General features: G+C 57.4%; 3 protein-coding genes across 6 annotated transcripts; 2 read left to right on the top strand and 1 right to left on the bottom strand.

Moving 5' to 3' along the window:
• Positions 1–6096: 6096 nt before the first annotated feature.
• Surf4 (surfeit 4) lies at positions 6097–9996 on the top strand (the record flags this gene model as incomplete). The annotated part of the gene is given in 5 exon segments (XM_013506697.1): positions 6097–6283; positions 6962–7038; positions 7657–7700; positions 8096–8282; positions 8818–9996. Coding segments are annotated over 5 exon segments (762 nt in total), but the record flags the coding sequence as incomplete, so codon positions are not given.
• On the bottom strand, positions 9967–14029 carry Surf2 (surfeit 2). The gene is made up of 6 exons (XM_005408430.2): positions 13878–14029; positions 13620–13774; positions 13116–13219; positions 11820–11999; positions 11488–11654; positions 9967–10931 (listed from the first exon to the last, which is right to left on the bottom strand). The coding sequence occupies exons 1-6, from the start codon at positions 13953–13955 to the stop codon at positions 10848–10850; spliced, it is 768 nt and encodes a 255-aa protein (XP_005408487.1). The 5' UTR covers positions 13956–14029; the 3' UTR covers positions 9967–10847.
• Surf1 (surfeit 1) lies at positions 14028–17757 on the top strand. 4 transcript variants are annotated; one of them, XM_005408431.2, is made up of 9 exons: positions 14030–14139; positions 14252–14294; positions 15171–15301; positions 15383–15465; positions 16094–16276; positions 16921–16993; positions 17071–17233; positions 17438–17519; positions 17614–17757. In XM_005408431.2, the coding sequence occupies exons 1-9, from the start codon at positions 14068–14070 to the stop codon at positions 17681–17683; spliced, it is 900 nt and encodes a 299-aa protein (XP_005408488.1). In that variant the 5' UTR covers positions 14030–14067; the 3' UTR covers positions 17684–17757. The 4 variants fall into 4 exon arrangements, with proteins under 4 accessions (XP_013362149.1, XP_005408488.1, XP_013362150.1 ...); XM_013506695.1 differs by lacking the exon at positions 17071–17233 and having other exon boundaries at positions 14028–14139; XM_005408433.1 differs by lacking the exon at positions 15171–15301 and having other exon boundaries at positions 14105–14139.
• Positions 17758–17811: the final 54 nt, after the last annotated feature.

Genomic DNA, 17811 nt, shown 5'->3' with positions numbered 1-17811 from the left:
GGGGAAGGGGGCGCCCTGCCCACCGGCCCCGGCCCTGGGCAGCCCCCTCCGCTCCGCCGGTGCGCGGCTCGGGGTCCGCGCCCTCCCGCGTGGACTCTGCCCCGGTCACTGATGGCCGGGGCATCGGGGTCCCTGCCGGGGATCCCTTCAGAGTGCACGGGTGGCATCAGAGCCAGGGAAGGCCCAGGACGGCGGGACGTTGTTAGGACCCCGGAAAAGTGAGGCGCAGTTCCCGTCTCTTTGGTTAAGCTCGGACGGAAGAATCGGTGGGGTATTTAATGTGTGTCTTTTACTTCTGAAAGTGGCCCGTTAGTTCTACAAATTAGCCTTCATTAGGCCCGTGGGCAGGGCTGTGCCTGCCCCCCTGCCAGCCTTTCCTCCCTTGCTTCGCCTGTGTGTGGCTGGGCCCCAGGTACAGGTAGTGACGGTTCAGTTTTTAGTTTTATGGGGGTGTACTGACTAAGCCGACTCGGAGCCTAGCCTTCCTCGAAGTGTGTGCGCGCGCGTGTGTGCGCGTGTGCGTGCTTTGAGCATACTCGGATCAATGAGCACACAAGCCTTTCCACCATTCCGGCCCCTGGGCCTCTTGGTGGGTGACATCTTTCCCTTGTGTTCTCATCACTGGGGCCTTGGGCACCACCTTCCTGTGAACTGGAACTTTAGAACTAACTGGGGGAGAGAAGGGATATTAGCCTGAAACATTTTTTCATAAGAACTATTCCTTGCAAGAACAGTTCCTGTCAAAAGTTCCGAAGAATCAAGTAGGCCTTTTTCATTGACACGATTTTGGGTGACCCAGTTTTGCTTCCCCAAGTAGTGATTCTCGAAGCAGATGGCTCCTCTGCCCAGGGAAGTGTGAGGCCGGAGCACACTTGCTCTTCAGCCTCCAGAGCTCTGAGTTTTGCAAGTGAATTTCATAACCCAACCCAGATAATGTCTCAGTCGAGCTGCTGCCAACTGTCGAATGAATGACTTCCTAGTGAAGAAAAAGTTCAGTCTCTTTATGTAATCCTGGCTTCTTTTCCTCCATATATTTGGCTTTGCTTTATTCGAAAGCGGCAGGACCTTGGGGCTGGAAGAGTCTAGGGTAGACCCACCACGTTGTTGAAGGGAGGGCCGGGCACCCTTGGGCTCTGGGCTTGCCGGTGACCACAGCCCAGGGAGAATCCCAGGTCTCCAGCCCTTAGACTGGTGCTCTGTGCAGCAGCTTCAGGGCCTGGTGTTGAGGGGAGGAAGGGCCTTCCAAACACTGCTGCGTGTGTCACCTGCAGTGACGGGGTCTGGGTCTGCCAGGCCTTTCTGTCCTCTGTGGTGCTGGGGAGGTAGGACTCTGCTGCCCTTCTGAATCAGGGTCAGGACCCTCCGGCGTGGGCAGTGCTGACTTCCTGTGGGAAAAGCCTGAGCCAGTGGGGGTGGGGGGGTGGGGCTCTTTGGCTTTGATAGTCACCCACAACATTTGAAACAAAGCTGCCTACAGGAAGAGGTAAATGAGAAAGTTCTGATCTCCACACAGTGGGGGGCTGTCACGGAGGTCACCATCAGCTAACATGATGTCCACTTTGTCTAATCTTGTCTTCAGAAAACAGAAGCAAAAGGAAAGTGACAGGGTGTCCCATAGAGTCTGGACTGCTGAGGCTGAGACCTAAAAAGCTTTGTCTCTGCCTACGATGACAAGAACACCAGCCTTTAGTGGGCAGGCCTTGTTGCACCTTCTCTTGGCCCTTCCTGACTCCCAGAGCCCAGGGAGGTTGCTGGGACCTACACTCTCCTTGTCTGGTTACCGGGCACCTCCCTCCCGCCTTTCCTTTGTGCGGCAGCCAGCCCGTAGGGAAGTGTGCTGCCTGGTGTCCGCTGGCAGGCTCCTCTGAGCTGCATCTCCACCCCTGGCATCAGGCTCCTGCCCTTGGTAGCCAGGGATAGTATCCTCTTGCTCCCTGGAAGCCAGGCTCTGGAGAAAGTGCTGAGGCTGCTGTGCGCAGAGCTGGGCATTCACAGGCCATTAGAGGCCAGGTTGGAAGGAGCCAGAAACTTATAACTGGGCAATCTGCTCACTGCCTGCTGGACAGATTGTGGAGTGTCATCTCTGATCACACACACCGGTAACCAGAGACTTTAGCGTTTAATAGGTTCTGTCTGATGGCTATCTCCAGGGTGACAGAAAAGCCTCTGGTACTTTCACCTGTCCTTGGGGCGCAGAGTTAGTCCCATCCCAGTAGCTAGAGCTGGCTTGGGGGTTTGCCGAGGCAAGGCCCCCAGACCCCTCATGCAGCATTAGTGTTCTGCTTGTGCTTAACATCATGTGCCTGGCACGCTGGTGCAGGCAGGTTCTGGTGACAGTGTGGGCTCCCTGAGCAGTTCCCTCTCATGTCTGTGCTCTGTCACTCCTTCCAAGGGGCTTCCTGCCCTGTGCCATAGAGGTGGGAAGCTGACTCCCTCGCTGCTTGCTGGTCTTTTTGTGTTTAGTTAGGTTTGGTTTTTTGAGACAGGGTCTCACTCTGTAGCCCAGACTGGCCTCTAACTTGCAGCAGTCCTCCTGCTTCAGTCTGAGTCCCGGGATTACAGGTGTGCACCACCATGTCCAGCATCTGCTTACTGGTCTTAACAGGATCTTGAAAAAATGGTGTGCCCTTCTGTGGAGTAAGGCAGGGCCATAAGGGAGGCTGTAAGTTACTGGCCCCCCAGAAGATGGACGGAAGATAACCCCTGACTCTCAGCCAGGGGCCTGGGTCACTTACCACACTCGAATATTTAGTAAGCCAGGTGGGTGGTCCTGTATCGCATGGCTCTTGGCATGGGCAGAGTGGAAACCTTCAGGGCAGCACTGGAAGGGACACTTGCTGGGGTTCTCGAGTTGTGACTGGCTCCCCCTCCAGCCCCAGCTCTGCCTGGTGCAGGAGTAGTCATGGTCTCATTTCCTGGGGTGTGTGGGCCTGTGGGCCCTGGAATGGGGCAGCCCTGGCGTGAGACGATCAGGAGGTCTGACCTCCCTTCTCAGAGTCCTTGCTCTCCTTTTTGAATACCTAGAGAAGGCTGGGGTCTCCATGCGGGTGGAGCTGCGGCGGGTGGCTGTGCTCTCTTCGGGTCAGGTCAGGGACAGCTGCATTTCCAGCCCCTGCCAGCCTCCCGTGACAGACCCTTCCTGGGCCTGGGTGCTGTCTTCAGGCTGGTGAGGCTGAGGAGGAGGCTGACCCCTCCCCACAGCTGTCTGCCTGCTCCCACTGCCTGCTCTCCTGTCCTGCCCCTGGAACAAGGGCTGGGGTCACAGGCTTTCTGTGTTCAGTGTTCATGGCCAGCCTGGGCTGTTGCCTTGCACCTGTGGGCACGCATGAGACGTGCCTAGTCCAGTGCTCACAACTGCAGTTCTGTGCTTCCCCCCAAAGCAAATCACTGTGTGGGTCTTCTGCCTGCTGGCCTGCCCCTCCTTCCATGGGTGTCTATGCCTCTGTAATCCTCTTGACCCAGACGTCCAATTAAGAGCAGCCGACTCATCAGGAGGTTTTTAACCACGGCCTCGATCTCGAAGGCTGTTCCTGGCAAATGAGCTGCTTGGTGCTGGTTGTGGGCTCAGGGAGGGTCTGACTCTAGCCTTGGACTGCGGGTGCTCACCTGTAGGCACAGCCTATGTAATCATGCTGGCGAGCTGCCTGCTGCTGTCAGGGGAGGCAAGTCAGAACACCTCTGGTGTCTGTGTCTCCTGCCTTGGGGGTCCACACCCGGGCGGCCCCACGCCTGCCTAGCCTGGGGGAGTGGCTCCTTCCTGGCACCTGCTTTTCCCCAGCTGCAGACCAGGTGAAGCGTGGTGTCGCTAGCAGGGCTATTCAGGTCTTCCCTGGAGTGGGGCTGATCAGGAGCCACCCTGATAATGTCAGTTATCTCTTCCCCAACCTGGTGATTACACTGTCACTTGGCATTTGGAGAGTACTAGAGTCGTGAGGCAGAAACTAGGCAGTGTGTGGTGCCAGCTCTCCCTAGACCTGCTAGGTCACTGTGTGTGTGTGTGTGTGTGTGTGTGTGTGTGTGTGTGTATTTCCCATGGGGCCCTAAAACTCAGCCAGGGATGTCTGGGGCCTTGCCTTTTTTCTTTTCTCTTCTTCCTGTCTCCTGTCTCAGCCTCACAAGTGCTAGAACCGGTGTGTACCACTGTGCCTGGTTTTTTTTTTTTGTCTCTTTGAGACAAGGTCTCACTATGTAGTTCAGGCTGGCCTTGAACTCACTTTGTAGCCTAGGCTGATCTCGAACTCACAACGATCCTCCTGCCTCAGCCTCCCAAGTGCATTACAGGCATGTGCCAGCACGCTTGGCTTTTTCTGGTTATTTTGTAAGGCAAGTCTTTTTCCTTCCCTTTCTCCTCTGCTTGTAGGTTTTCTTTTTTTTTTTTTTGTACTGAGAATCGAACTCAGGATCTTGCCCTTGCCAGGCAGGCATTGTGTCACTGAGCTATATGCCCGGCCGCTTACAGGTTTTTTGACTGCAAATTGCAGCATATCTTTTTTTTCTTTTTTTGCAAATTATAGCATATCTTGGCAGCCATTCATTGAGCTGTCTCACTTTGTACAGGGTAGCAGTTCAGCCAGTTCACCCCCAGCCACAGAGCTCCTCTCTGGTCACTGTCGGGACAGTTAGAACACAGGCACTAAGTCTTTACTGTGCTCCTCCCATGCCCACCTGGCCGATCCTGTGGCTGTGTGTCTGTCCCTGACTTCTGAGTAAGTGTGTGGATTTTGACATAGGGCTCAGGCTCGGTCAGTGTGATAGGAATGGGCACAGGGAGCCCTTCTGCAACGCTAGCCAAGCCAGGGCACCCTCTGTGGGCCGAGTGGGCCGAGGGCCCAGGTGCCACCAGGTGCACAGCAGCTGTGGGGCGACTTGTGAAGATGCTGAAGGTTGAGGAAGCCTCTTCTGTGCTCCTCCTCCTACTTCAGCAACGGTCGCAGTCAGCCTAGGAGGGCCGCCTGACCCACATTCACTCGGCTGCCCTGGGACAGGCAGACTCTGCCCTTTAGACTCTCCCTGACGTGTCTGTCCTGGGGGCAGGTCCCTGATCTTTCTCCCAAGGGCCTGCCATGTTATCATTGGATTTCTTTCACCCTGTAGTTGAGCTCTGAAGGGCATAAGGGAGAAGTACGTGGCATACACCAGCATGACACTTGACCTGGCTCCTGCAGGACGCACTGGCTTCCTAATCAGCCCATCACAGATGGCCTGACTCATAGCCACAGAAGGAAGCCAGGAGGGTGATTTCCCCCCCCATATCATGCAGTGATTTTACACACTTGCAGTTCATTGGTGTTCACAAGTTATCCTCATGATGCTTGGGACAGTCAAGGGTAACTAGAAATGTAAACAAGTGTCCCGCTGAGCCTGCAGCCCCAGGCTCAGGCCCCTTGTTCTGCCTGGAGGCAGAACATAGTGGTGGGGCATGGGGCGGGTCTCGCTTTAGTCAGCACTGTGGGGCCGTGGGGTGCATGTGGTGGGCAGGGCCGTGTAGGTCAGCCCCGTTTGTCCCCTCTCGTGAAGCCCTGTGCCCTCTGGGCTTGTTTGCCCACTTCTAACATGATGAGCTGGACACCTGACAACGGCAGAGGCATTTTGGTGCTACAGTTGGGGGCAGGGGAGCTGCTAATGTCATCTCGTGGGTGGAGGTTAGCAGTGCTGTGCTGCTTAGCCCCGAATGTCGATGCGAGGTGGCATGGCTGAAGAGTGCATTCCTGTGATTCCTACTTGTTAATGCACTTGACTGAGCGTGGAAGGGTGTGTCTCGTGGCAGGTCCATCTTTGAAGGTGGTAGCTGCTGACTGATGGTGCTGTGCAGGGGCGGGGGGAAACAGTGTCACAGTGTTGCAGACATCACCCTGTGGGGTTAGTGCCGGGCCCACCCAGTACCGACTATCCATGGGCCTGAGCTTGGATTGTCATGTGTGTCCACACTTACAGGGAATGCCTGGGAACAGGTGCTGGCGTACCCAGGTCCTCCTGGGAAGGTGCTGGGCTGGCGAGCACTCATGTAGTTACCTGGGTGCTGTACCCACAGGGGTGTGTGGCTGTGAGCTGGGGCTCTAGCCTGCGGCCCCTCACCCCTGGTCTCTGGCCCTGCAGTTCCTGCGCGTCACGAAGCAGTACCTCCCGCACGTGGCTCGCCTCTGCCTGATCAGCACCTTCCTGGAGGACGGCATCCGCATGTGGTTCCAGTGGGGCGAGCAGCGAGACTACATTGACACCACCTGGAGCTGTGGCTACCTGCTGGCCTCGTCCTTCGTGTTCCTCAACCTGCTGGGACAGCTGAGTAAGTGGCGCAAAGCCTCACCATCCTCCCTCAAGGCCTCCCATCCCTGCACGACCTGCACGCAGCCCAGAGCGAGCAAGGCTATTGGTGATCCGGAGGTTCCGCAGCCGGGTGGCCATGCTGGCCAGGGTTTGTCTGTGAGCACTTAGTCGGTGCTTGGTACTCAGTCCAGGCTCCCTGCTTTGGTGCTTCTGAAGGAATCAAGCACAGTCCCTGTTGTGAGTGCCCCAAGCAGGGGATTCTAGAGAAAGGGTGGCTATAGCAGGCAAAGGAGGGATCCAGAGGCTAAAGAGGGCTTGGCTCAATGCAGAAGGCTATCAGGGCCTCTGGGCTTGTGCTCTTGGCTGCCCCCCATCTGCTGGCAGCCTCCCTCCTTTGCACGCTTCTGAGTTAGAAAGGTGTGTGCTTGCCAGCCTGCTCTGAGCTGCTGTGGGAGAGCAGAGCAGATACGTACCTCTGTGTGGCCGGCGCTGGTACATCGGGACAGCAAGGCATCGCGCTCTAGACTGAGGCTGTCCCTGTGCCGGTGTCTTTCTTGCTGTGGGTAGGCCTCGCCTGTCAGTAACTCTCCTAGAAGTCGCTGTTGGCTTGGGAGGTAGATCAGCCATGGCTGGGCCAGAGAACCAGATGAGGTGCAGTATACCATGCTGTGTCCCCAACCCTTGCTGTTCTTTCCAGCTGGCTGTGTCCTGGTGTTGAGCAGGAACTTTGTGCAATATGCCTGCTTCGGGCTTTTCGGAATCATAGCGCTGCAGGTATGTGGGGCGTGGGGCGGGTCTCGCTTTAGTCAGCACTGTGGGGCCGTGGGGTGCATGGCCAGGACTCTTGCTCCGGTAGAGATGAGTGTTGGGCTCAGTGTTCTCCCTTCAGCCCTGGGTGTCCGGCTGCCTATAGCCGCTTTTGTCTTCAGGGAAATGCTAAGGTGTCCTCCTCATACAGGCAGGAGCAGCTGCCCAAGTCGGCTGTACAGGCTGGTGCCCAAGCAGGAGCCAGCACAGGGCACTGGGTGCTCTTTCATTCCTTTCAGTACATGCCCTGTGATGGGTATGGATAGCATGGATCGCTGCAGCCAGGACACTGACTGCTGATCACTTTCCTGCCTGAGCAGCAGTGCCCAGTTAGCCAGAAGGAAACATGCACAGTGGGCTGTTTAATCCAGGCCAGTGGTCTCCAAGAAGTCCCCTTGTCTAGGTTAAACAGGTGCAAGTCCACACCGTACTGAGAAGTGGTGAACCAGACTGCTGAGTGTGGGTCTGTCTTCGGTGTCCTACAGTGTATTTTATATTCTCCCTCTGCTGGGTAAACTACCAGTATCATCATTAAGTCTATGGGCACGCATTTGAAAACCCTGATTTACTTCTGTATTCCCTCAGACGATCGCCTACAGCATTTTGTGGGACCTGAAGTTTTTGATGAGGTAGGTGTGCTCTGAGCAGCGAGTTTTTGTGTACCTCCTCCTGCCTGTATGTTGCCCCGCACTGTTGGCTGGAGGAAACCTCCACGTGTACCCTGTGCCTCTGGGGAGCAGACTTCATAGTGGTGTCACAAAGCCTGCCCCAGGCCGGCAGGGTGGCTAGAGTGCAGCTCTCCGGACCCGGGTGCCTGGCATGGGCGTGAGGACTGAGGGCTGCTGGGGTCTCTCAGCAGGAAATGGAGACCTGACTGGGTTCCAGTTGCATGCAGACAGCCCCCGTGGTTGGTGTGGCTGGGGAGGCTGGTGCTGCTGAGCACGGCACGGGGCTCTCTTCTCAGTCTGGTCTGGCGGGCAGGTGCTTGATGAGCTTCAGCTTCTAGCCTCATTCTGTTCCTCAGGAACCTGGCCCTAGGAGGGGGCTTGCTGCTGCTCCTAGCAGAGTCCCGCTCGGAAGGGAGGAGCATGTTCGCGGGTGTCCCCACCATGCGGGAGAGCTCCCCTAAGCAGTACATGCAGCTTGGAGGCCGCGTGCTGCTGGTCTTGATGTTCATGACTCTCCTCCACTTGGACGCCAGCTTCTTTTCTGTGAGTACTGCTGCCTGCTCCGAGGGCACTGGCTGGGCCTGAACACAGCCTGGGCACAGGAAGTGGCCCTTTTATCTCAAGCAAACAAGCCCCATCTGTCTCATGTGCAGTAGGAGCTGGCTCCTGGCAGGTAGAATCCAAGGCCCACTGCCCTTTCTGCAAGCTCCTTTGACTCCTCTGGAGCCTCAGTTGAGTGGGTTCACTGTATGTGCAGTGTTAAGGTGGAGGGGCCTGGGTGGGCGTGGCACCATGGGGAAGGTGTTTCTAGCCTGGACACTGGCTGGAGTGAGGCCAGCCCTGGAGTTCATCTTGGTAAGTCACAGCCCATTCCTCAGGGGTCTGTTCTTTCCCCAACCTTTCACACTGACTGAATGGCTTTGTCTGGTCCCATGTGTTTCTTGCTGTCCGCCATGGTGGTCACGTCAGCCTGGCACTGCAGCCTTGGTGACTTGGGGCCACAGGACCATGTTTATAAATTCCATGCAGCTTTCTCACTGACACTGACTTCCCGCGTCTTACCTTTCATCCTGTGCAGATCGTCCAGAACATTGTGGGTACGGCGCTGATGATCTTAGTGGCCATTGGTTTTAAAACCAAGCTGGCGGCTTTGACTCTTGTCATCTGGCTGTTTGCCATCAACGTGTACGTCAATGCCTTCTGGACCATTCCCGCCTATAAGCCCATGCATGACTTCCTCAAGTACGACTTCTTCCAGACGATGTCAGTGATTGGAGGCTTGCTCCTGGTGGTGGCTCTGGGCCCCGGGGGAGTCTCCATGGATGAGAAGAAGAAGGAGTGGTAACAAGCAGGCCCCTGCCCTACCTGGCCAAGACCCAGCCATCAGGACTGGTTCAGGGTGGAGCTGAGAAGCTGCCAGCATTTGTGTCCTCCCCCTCCCTTCCCTTGGTAAAGGCACCGATGTTTTGAGAACTTTATTTGCAGACACCTGAAAACCAATGGGAAAGTCTGCTCTGGAACCAGTCTGGTACTGACTGTTGAGTGCTGGCTAGCTGGATGGACAGTCAGTCCCCCAGCCCTGGTTTTGAGTCCTTTTGGGGTGAGGGCCTTCCAGCTGTACTGAGCAGACAATGTTTATCATTCAGAGCAGTCTCCCTTGTTTCTTCAGTTTACATTTTTTGCTCAAACTACATGTTTGGGATGGTCCTTCCCGACATCTCCCACACAGTGACGCTCCCTGGCCCAGAACCACACCAGGCCGCAGCACCATCTCTGCCCTTGAGCTGTAGTTACTCTAAGCTCAGCCACTGAAGACCTCTTAAGAACTCCGCAGCCAGGGAGCGATGCAGTATTGGAGGAGCGACCGAGGCTGCTGGTGATGTAGTCACACATTCACATGCTCAGCTGGGCACTGGTCCTGGGTGACAGATACCCCAGAGGTATAGTGGCTTACGGCAGGGGCCACAAACAAGCCCCTGGGGAGCTGCTGCTCTGGGGCTGGGGGCCCGGTGGGCTGGTCAGGAGGCTGCAGGCGAGATGGCTGACCCTGACATTGAATCGGCTTGCGGAGCAGTGGCCGCAGAGGGCTCAGCCCAGTTACCTCACTTGACCTTCAGAGCCAGGCCTGGACACCCCAGCAGCCAAGTCACTGTCCCCGAGGCTGTTGCTTGCTCCAGTTTTGTCCAAGATCGTCTCACAGTTGTGATGCCTTACCGATTTGGTCTTGATCCTGTATTTAAAGTTTTCTAACATTGCCTTACACTGTGTCCTCTTTTTAGGGGGAGGGGTCTGTTGCTGTGGTTCCACTCATCTGCATGGTAGCAAATGCCACAGGGTGGCTGGGGCCTCTCAAGGACTCCCCGGCCTCTTGGGAAAACTGACCAGATGCACAGACTTGGAGGGACCATGGCTGCTAACCCCACATTTACAGCCAAGGTGCATCTCCACGGCCACCATAGGCCAGCCCTGAGCTAGTCACCTGCCCTGAGGGGACAGTAGTGACCCCTTTAGCAGTTGACACTTGTCCCTCAGTGTTTGCCTCTGATTGGCACAAACTCTCCCATGCCCAGATCTAGCAATGGCATCAGGCCACAGGGCCTGTACCTTGTGATGACGCGGACACTGCACATGCCTCTTCCCCACGAACACGGTGATGGGACAGTCCCATCAGACAGTGTTTCTCCAGGGCCTGTGGGTTGGGAGTTGTGGGAAGCCGCTCCCAGAGCCAAGTGCACATGAGGCCAACTTTGTCTGTGGCCTGGGGGTGGGGATTGGGCCTATCCATTGGTTTTGGCAAAACAGTTTCTGACAATGCTTTTGCTTTATGTGGGAATAGGTATAAATCTCATTTTTATGCTGTATTTTATATCTTAGTTGTGTTTGAAAACGTTTTGATTTTTTGGAAACATCAAAATAAATAATGGCATTTGTGTATGTGGCACAGTCCCACGGTGGTGTCAGCCTGGGGTGCAGTGGCAAGCTGCTCAGCTCGGCCTCACCCAAGGCCTCGGGAGCATGGGGTGCAACGCAGACCACCCCGCCCTGCCCTGCGCAGTGAGCATCGGGACACAGTTCCGAGGACACCGAAGGCCGCCTCTGTGGTCCTTCCTAGCCTTCCTGCTTGAAGGAGCCCAGGCTCTTGGGGCGGTGGTGCCGGCTCTTGCGCTTCTTGGTCAGCGAGCCCTGCTGCACCTGCGGCAGAGCAGAGAACTCAGTTATGACTGCTGGTCCCTCAGGGTGTTCTATCCATGTGCTGCCTGCTAGCCCAAGGAGGGCTGCTCCCCACCACTGGTTCTCTTCAGTGTGTGGAGTGGGAAAGGGCTCCTGTTGCCACGGCTCTGCCCTCTGCAGTGAAGACCTGACACCTCCCCTTTCCCATGGAGGACAGAAAGTTGCTGTGTGGAACCAGGCCCCTTCCTCTGGGTTCCTGGGCCACGGCCATACCCACTACAACTGGGGGGTGGGAGGGACAGGACCCACATGTCCTTGTCCTTTGAAACCAGAGGTGTGGACCGTGCTCCTGGAGAGCATCCTTCCCCTCAGTGCCTTCTGCTTCAGCTTTACTTAAATGTCACATAGGATTTCACTTGTGAAAAAAAATTCTGGATTTTTTTTTTTCTGAGATGGGTTTGCTATTATATAGTTCAGGGTGGCCTTGAACTTGTGGTGAGCCTCCTGCCTCAGCCTCCCAAGTGCCAGGATTATAGGCATCTATCACTATCCCTGGCAGCCAGAGGCAACAGCTTACCTTCCTGCGCTTAGGGATCTGCTCATGGGCCACTTCCATCTCCGTCCTGCCCCTGGGGCACTTCCCTCCTGGGGGCCTTGGATCCTCCTCCTCCTGGTCTGTCAGAAAGTCATCGGTGCAGCCTTCGTTCTCAGGCCCTCGTCCATCCTTTTTGGTGAACAGCTCGGCTAGAACAGGCACAGGGCTGAGGCTGTGGGTGAAGCAGTGCTCTCTACAGGGGTGGATGAGGGCGGCTGCCAGGGCCAGGACAGCAGGACACCTAGCAGGGAGGGCGGCACAGGACCAGAGGGGCGGGCCAGGGCCTGGAGCTGCGGGGACAGGCCTGCACTTACGTGGGTACAGGTCTGTCATGCTGTCGTCGCTCTGGGCTGTCTCCTCGTCACTGGACTCTGGCTGCCAGAAGGTGTCCCTCAGACCCGGCGGCCTGTCCCCGTTCATCTGGTCTCCCCTCCTCCGCTTGTGCAGCAGGCAGGCAGGAACGAACTCCACCCCTTGCTTCTGACACTCCTCATCTGGGGGACAAGCTGGCTCACTTGGGGCCCACCACGCCCTGGTCCCTGTGTGCACCCTGCCAGCACCAGCCCCCACTTTACAGGATGGGCACCAGCTGAGTGCAGTGGGCACCTGGCCAGGCTGCAATCAGGTGGCTGGGGGCGCTGTACAGGGAGGCTGGCATGAAAGCCACATAAGCCTGTCACCTGCAGACAGAAGTCCTCCCCAGTGCCACGTGGGCCAGGCCTGAGAGCCGTGAGAGCTGGCTGGCTGCTTGGCCCTGGTGGCTCCCGGGCTTGGAGCCTGCGAGCCGGGACAAACGTCCGCTTTGTGGAAGGCCCTTCCTGGGGTCCCCCTGTTGTCCCTTGTGTCCGCAGGCTGCTGGAGCTCAACCCTGCAAGTGTGGGCTCCAGGAACCAGAGGAGTGTCGTCTTGGTGCTCACACCTGTCAGGGGGACCTGGCTGCACGTCTGTTCCTGGGGGCGAGAAACGTGTAGGCCCCTCTCCCCATCTTCCCATCCTCAAACCAACCTGGTCTGCACCTACCCAGGCAGGGCAGAGGCAGTGCAGTCCCTGGCAGCCTGCACACCTAGCCTGGCCTCTGGCCACTCCCCGTCGCCACTCTTTAGCCACCTTCCTTTCTGTACCCACCAAATGGCTGAGGGTGGTTTATCTTCCCCTCTGACCTCGAAAGCACCATCCCTTCCCCCGCACGGCTGCACCACCATGTCCCCTCCATCCTCTGCAGGCCGTGCATGCCATGTCAGTCTCGGTCTTGACCATGGTTTCACAGGACCACGGCCGTGTCCTCTCCCCAGAGCACAGCCCCTGGGCCTGGAAAGCGCCCCACAGAGCCTCCCAGCCCTCTGGTCGAGGGCAGGCCTCTTGCCTGTGCATGCACGCACCACACCACCAATTGCAAAGCACACTTCCTCCCCAGCCAGAATCTGGCTCTGCACAGATCCCCATGGGAAACTCCGTGAGGCCAGGGGTCGTGGCGCCCCTCCCTGTGCCGGCGCCGGGCAGATGCATCATCACCGTGGGACCGAAGAAGGGTGACAAGGAGCCGTGCTCTGGCCGAGGGAAAGTGACAGGAGTCAGAGGCCCGTGCCTCTGTGGCGGCCAGGGTGACTTACACTTTCGCAGCGCTCTCTGGTACCGCCGGCCCTGGGTGTGCCGCAGCACGTGCTCTGGGGACTTGTTGATGTGCCGCAGGGTGAGTTTGCAGAACAACTGGTGCCTGCGGGGCAAGGAGAGCGGTGCGGTGTGCAGGAGGTGCGCGGGCGCACAGAGGTCCGCGTGGCTCCAAGCGGGACCGCCCGAGTGCTGAGGACGGGGTGATGTGGCCAGACCATCGATTTTAAAAGATGCAGAAACAATTCTCCATCACGGCTGGGCGCAGACCACTGACCCAGCCGGACTGTGACCTCGCTCTCGCCGGAAAGGCAGGCGCAGCAGCCTGACGCCGCTGCTGGGCGAGCACACGCGGAGACGCCCTGGGCGCGGAGGCTCGAGCGTGGGCGCTCTGCCACCACCTCCTCCCTCCGACGGCGGCCCAGCCACATGCTGCGGCCACACCGGGGGCCCCGTGGCGGAGGGGACCCTATCTCAGGCCCGGTTAGGGCGCGCCGGCCACCTACGGCTGTTTGGTGCTGGGCACGATGTGTGGCTCGAACTCCGCGTAGTCGAAGGCCGGGGAGGCGCGCGCCAGCCGCTGGTACTTCTTGCCGCCAGTGTAGACTTGCAGCTCGCGCAAGCGGCAGGGCAGCTCGTGGCCAGTCAGGGAGCAGCGCACCTGCGGAGGCGGCCGAGGGTGGGTCAGGGCGCCGGGGTCCCCCGCTCCCCCTGCGCCCTGCCTGGTCCCCGTCTCTTCGCTCCCCTCTCCTCCCGGTGCGGACCTTATTGGCGCCAGGAAGCAGCCGCAGGCTCGGGTGTTGGCTCAGGAAAGCCTGCACGGCTTGAGACGGATCGCCCATGACAAGACCTACCGGACGCCCGGCAAGGAGGCGTGGGAGGTGCCCGGAAGTAGGCGCCCCGCCCCGGAAGCACAGTCCCTGACCCCGGAAGCGATCCCCAGCGCGGGGAACGATGGCGGCAGTGGCTTCTCGGATGCTGGGGCTGCGGGCGGCGGGGCTGCTCCGCGCGGCTTGCGTGGGGCGGGTGAGTGGAGGCGCAGTGGGGCGCGGAGGGGGGCCTGGAGGGGGGTCCAGAGGGGGGCGCGGAGGGGGCGCGAGGTCGGGTGGGAGCTCAGCCAGCCGTCGCATCCCCGCAGGCCGGCGCCTCCCGGAGTGTCCTCGGGGTCACCTCGCGCCCAGGTGAGCAGGGCGCGCGGGCTCGGAGTGGGGGGGCGCGGAGAGACTGGAGGACAGCGCCGCGGGTCACCGGGTGACGGGCTGCCTCTGCGTCCACAGTCCTGGCATCGGCTGCCTGGGCGGTCAGCAGGACTTGGTCAACAGCCCGGGCGGCTTCTGGCCCGGCAGGCTCACGGGACTTGAAAGCTTCAAGTTCCTCCTGTGTACTTTGTCCCTTCTCTGCATTTACGGCGCACAGTGAAGCGAGTGGCTTAGAGTTCCATAAGCCACTGCTCTGAGTTTATGACACGATTCTTTCAGTGTGGCACAAAGTCGCCAGTGCCTGGCCGAGCTTCTTGTTAACTGTACCTGCGTCTTAAATGGATGAATAAATGAGTAGTTGTGCAGATCAGTGCGCTAGGACCCACAGCACATTCTTGAGTCTGAAGTAAGCCTGGCGTGGTGGAGCCCGTTTGCGATCCCAGCAAGGGTGGGAAGCTGACGCTTGAGGATTGCAAGTTTGAGCTCAGCCTGGGAAATTTAGCAATTTAGTGAGATCCTGTTTCAAAGTAAAAATAAAAGGGCTGGGGATGTAGGGTTAGGGTTAGGGAACTCAAAGGCCCTGAGTTCAATCCCCAGCATCACACACACACACACAAAAGTCCTGCGGTGCTTACGTGGTCCTGGTTGATGGTAGAGCCAGCAGTGAGTGCTGATTGTCATTTGTTCACTCACAAACGTGCTGGACACAGGTGCTGCAGGTTGGCCCGACAGCAAGTTTTTGTTTGCTCCCTCTTCGGCATCCTTGGGGCTGCATGAGTGGAGCCTCTGAGGAGTTGGCTGCTCAGTGCTGTGTGTTTTATGGCTTCTGAACATGGCAGTGTTGTAAAACTTCCTTAGGGGTGGCATGGATGCCAAGCAGGTGTGGCAGCTCTGCAGCAGAAGCGCCTGCCACAAAAGCAGACGACTCCGTCCTCCAGTGGTTGCTGCTTCTCATCCCTGTGACCGCCTTTGGCCTGGGGACATGGCAGGTAAAGACTGGCGACTAGCGCCAGCAGCCCTGAGCCCTTGGTCCTGCTGCCCTCTGCCTGGCTTAAACTGTGTTTCTGTAGGTCCAGCGCCGGAAATGGAAGCTGAAACTGATTGCAGAATTAGAGTCTAGAGTTATGGCTGAGCCCATCCCTCTGCCTGCAGAGTGAGTGTGGCTTCCAACCGGGGCCTGGTTTCTGCTCAGTCCTGTCATGTCCCTCACCTCAGACAGGAGCCCTCAGGATCAATCTTGCAGGCCTTGCTGTTGACAGCAGATGTCTCCTGGGACATCATTTTTCATGCTGGGTTTCAGCCTCTTTCAGATCTTGAGTGATCCCTTAGCTGACAGCCCCTGTAGCAGGGATTCTTAGCTAGTGGGTGAGTGCAGTGGATCATGTAGGGCTCACCATGAGCATGGTAGTAGTGAAGAGTGCTCTAAATGGTCCGGCTGTCTTCTCTCCCTCATTTGAAAGCGCTTAGAGTGACATGGACATTTAACAAAGAGAACACATTGCCATATTTGCCTTGCAGATGGCAAATGTGGGTCATTTTATTACTTTTATGGAAAATATTCATATAGGAAGCTACACTGTATTTCACTTTGCCAGCACAAATCTATATTCCCACGTGGTATCAGGGCTAGAGCTGAGGGCCACCCCTTCCAGGGCACACCCTATGATTCAGTGGTCTCCACTGGACCCCCCCCCCTCCCCTTTGCGTCTTATCCTTAGTCGTCTGCTCATTTGCAACCCCGGGAAGGGGATTTATTTGCCACAGCTCTTATCTCCTCGTAGCCCAGTGGAGCTCAAGAACCTGGAGTATCGGCCAGTGAAGGTTAAGGGGCACTTTGACCACTCCAAGGAGCTCTACATAATGCCCCGGACCATGGTGGACCCTGCCCGGGAGGCCGGCCGGATCTCTTCTTCAACTGAGAGCGGGGCCTTTGTAGTTACCCCCTTCCACTGCACTGACCTGGGGTGAGTAGGTCACACTGGGTGCTGGCTGGCTTGGCAGAACAACTGGATTTTTATTGTCCATCTCAACCGCTGACCTTGGTAAGACCCTGGGGATCCAAAATACCCAACAAGCTCTAGCTCTAAGTTTGAAATTGCCAGTTCTGACACTCACAACCTTCTTAGCTATCTCCTGAGTAGGATCTGGATGTGAAACCGAAGGGGAAGTGAAGTTACTGACAGCCCCTCCCCCAGAAAGCCCAGGGACCAACATACAGAGCTGCTGTGGTCCAGCAGGAGGGGTGCAACAGGGAGGAGCCGAAGCTGGGAGCGCTGCCCAGGGGCTACTGCACCGCAGCACTTAGAGCATTCCAGGCGAAGGGAAAACATGCATGCAAATGAAAACACCAGGCTCTGTTAGCCCCCCTGGGGTTCCCAGTGTAGGTCTGGGGGTGGGGGTTGGATACTGTGTGTACAGGAGTTTGCCCCATGCTTATATAGTGGGGCAACCAGAAAGTGGAACACCCAGGGGTGAAGTGATGGTAGGGAGCTTTGTCAGTCCAGGGGGCAAAATTCACTGATGCTGAAGTCCCTTCCAGAGAGGCCATTAACAATTACCCTTGCGTAAAAACCCTTCCCCACCTGAAGCAACACTTTCTTTACACTAGAGTTACCATCCTGGTAAACAGAGGATTTGTCCCCAGAAAGAAGGTGAATCCGGAGACCCGGCAGACAGGCCAGGTAATGGAAGGGCAGGCTGTTCTTGTAAGGGCCTTTGTCACCTGGCCTCCAATAAAGCACTGCCTCACACTTTGTAGGTTGAGGGAGAAATGGACCTAACTGGGGTGGTGAGGCTGACAGAAACCAGGAAGCCCTTTGTCCCCGAGAACAACCCTGAAAGGAACCACTGGCACTACCGGGATCTGGAGGCCATGGCCAGGACCACAGGCGCGGACCCTGTTTTCATTGATGCAGACTTCAGTATGTTGTGGCCCACCCCAGGCTGCTGTGGAGATATCCCTACACCCTTGCTTCCTGGCCAACTTCCAGCCCCAGCACTGGAGGGGCAGGGTCGGGTGGGCCTTAGCAGAGAAAACTGGGATACCTTGGGAAAAGGAGGAACAGAGGGGCAAGTAGGTTCTAGGCAAAGACCTCATGAGTCACAGGAGCCCACTGTCTCTACAGAGAGCACTGTCCCTGGAGGACCCATTGGAGGGCAAACCAGAGTCACCCTGCGGAACGAGCACATGCAGTACATCATTACCTGGTCAGTCCCCCTGGCCCTGGCCCTGGCCCTGGCCCTCCCCCTGCCTCCCCCTGTGTGCAGCTTGACAGCTTTATGTTTCTGTTCTCTACCCCAGGTACGGGCTGTGTGCTGCTACATCCTATCTGTGGTTTAAGAAGTTTCTGCACCGGATGCCTGCTGTGTGACAGGGTCAGTACAGCCCTACCCGTTTAGAGCTTGCAGCTTGCTTTTAGTGTAAATAAAAACCCTTGAGCTCTTATTCATGTCACATTTTCATTCGAGTGCCTGACCCAGCTTGGCCTTGACTGCAAAC

This window comes from Chinchilla lanigera, unplaced genomic scaffold, assembly GCF_000276665.1.
Source record: "Chinchilla lanigera isolate Chin_1 unplaced genomic scaffold, ChiLan1.0 scaffold00112, whole genome shotgun sequence".
NCBI classification, from domain to species: domain Eukaryota; kingdom Metazoa; phylum Chordata; class Mammalia; order Rodentia; family Chinchillidae; genus Chinchilla; species Chinchilla lanigera.
This window is presented reverse-complemented; position numbering and strand designations above follow the sequence as displayed.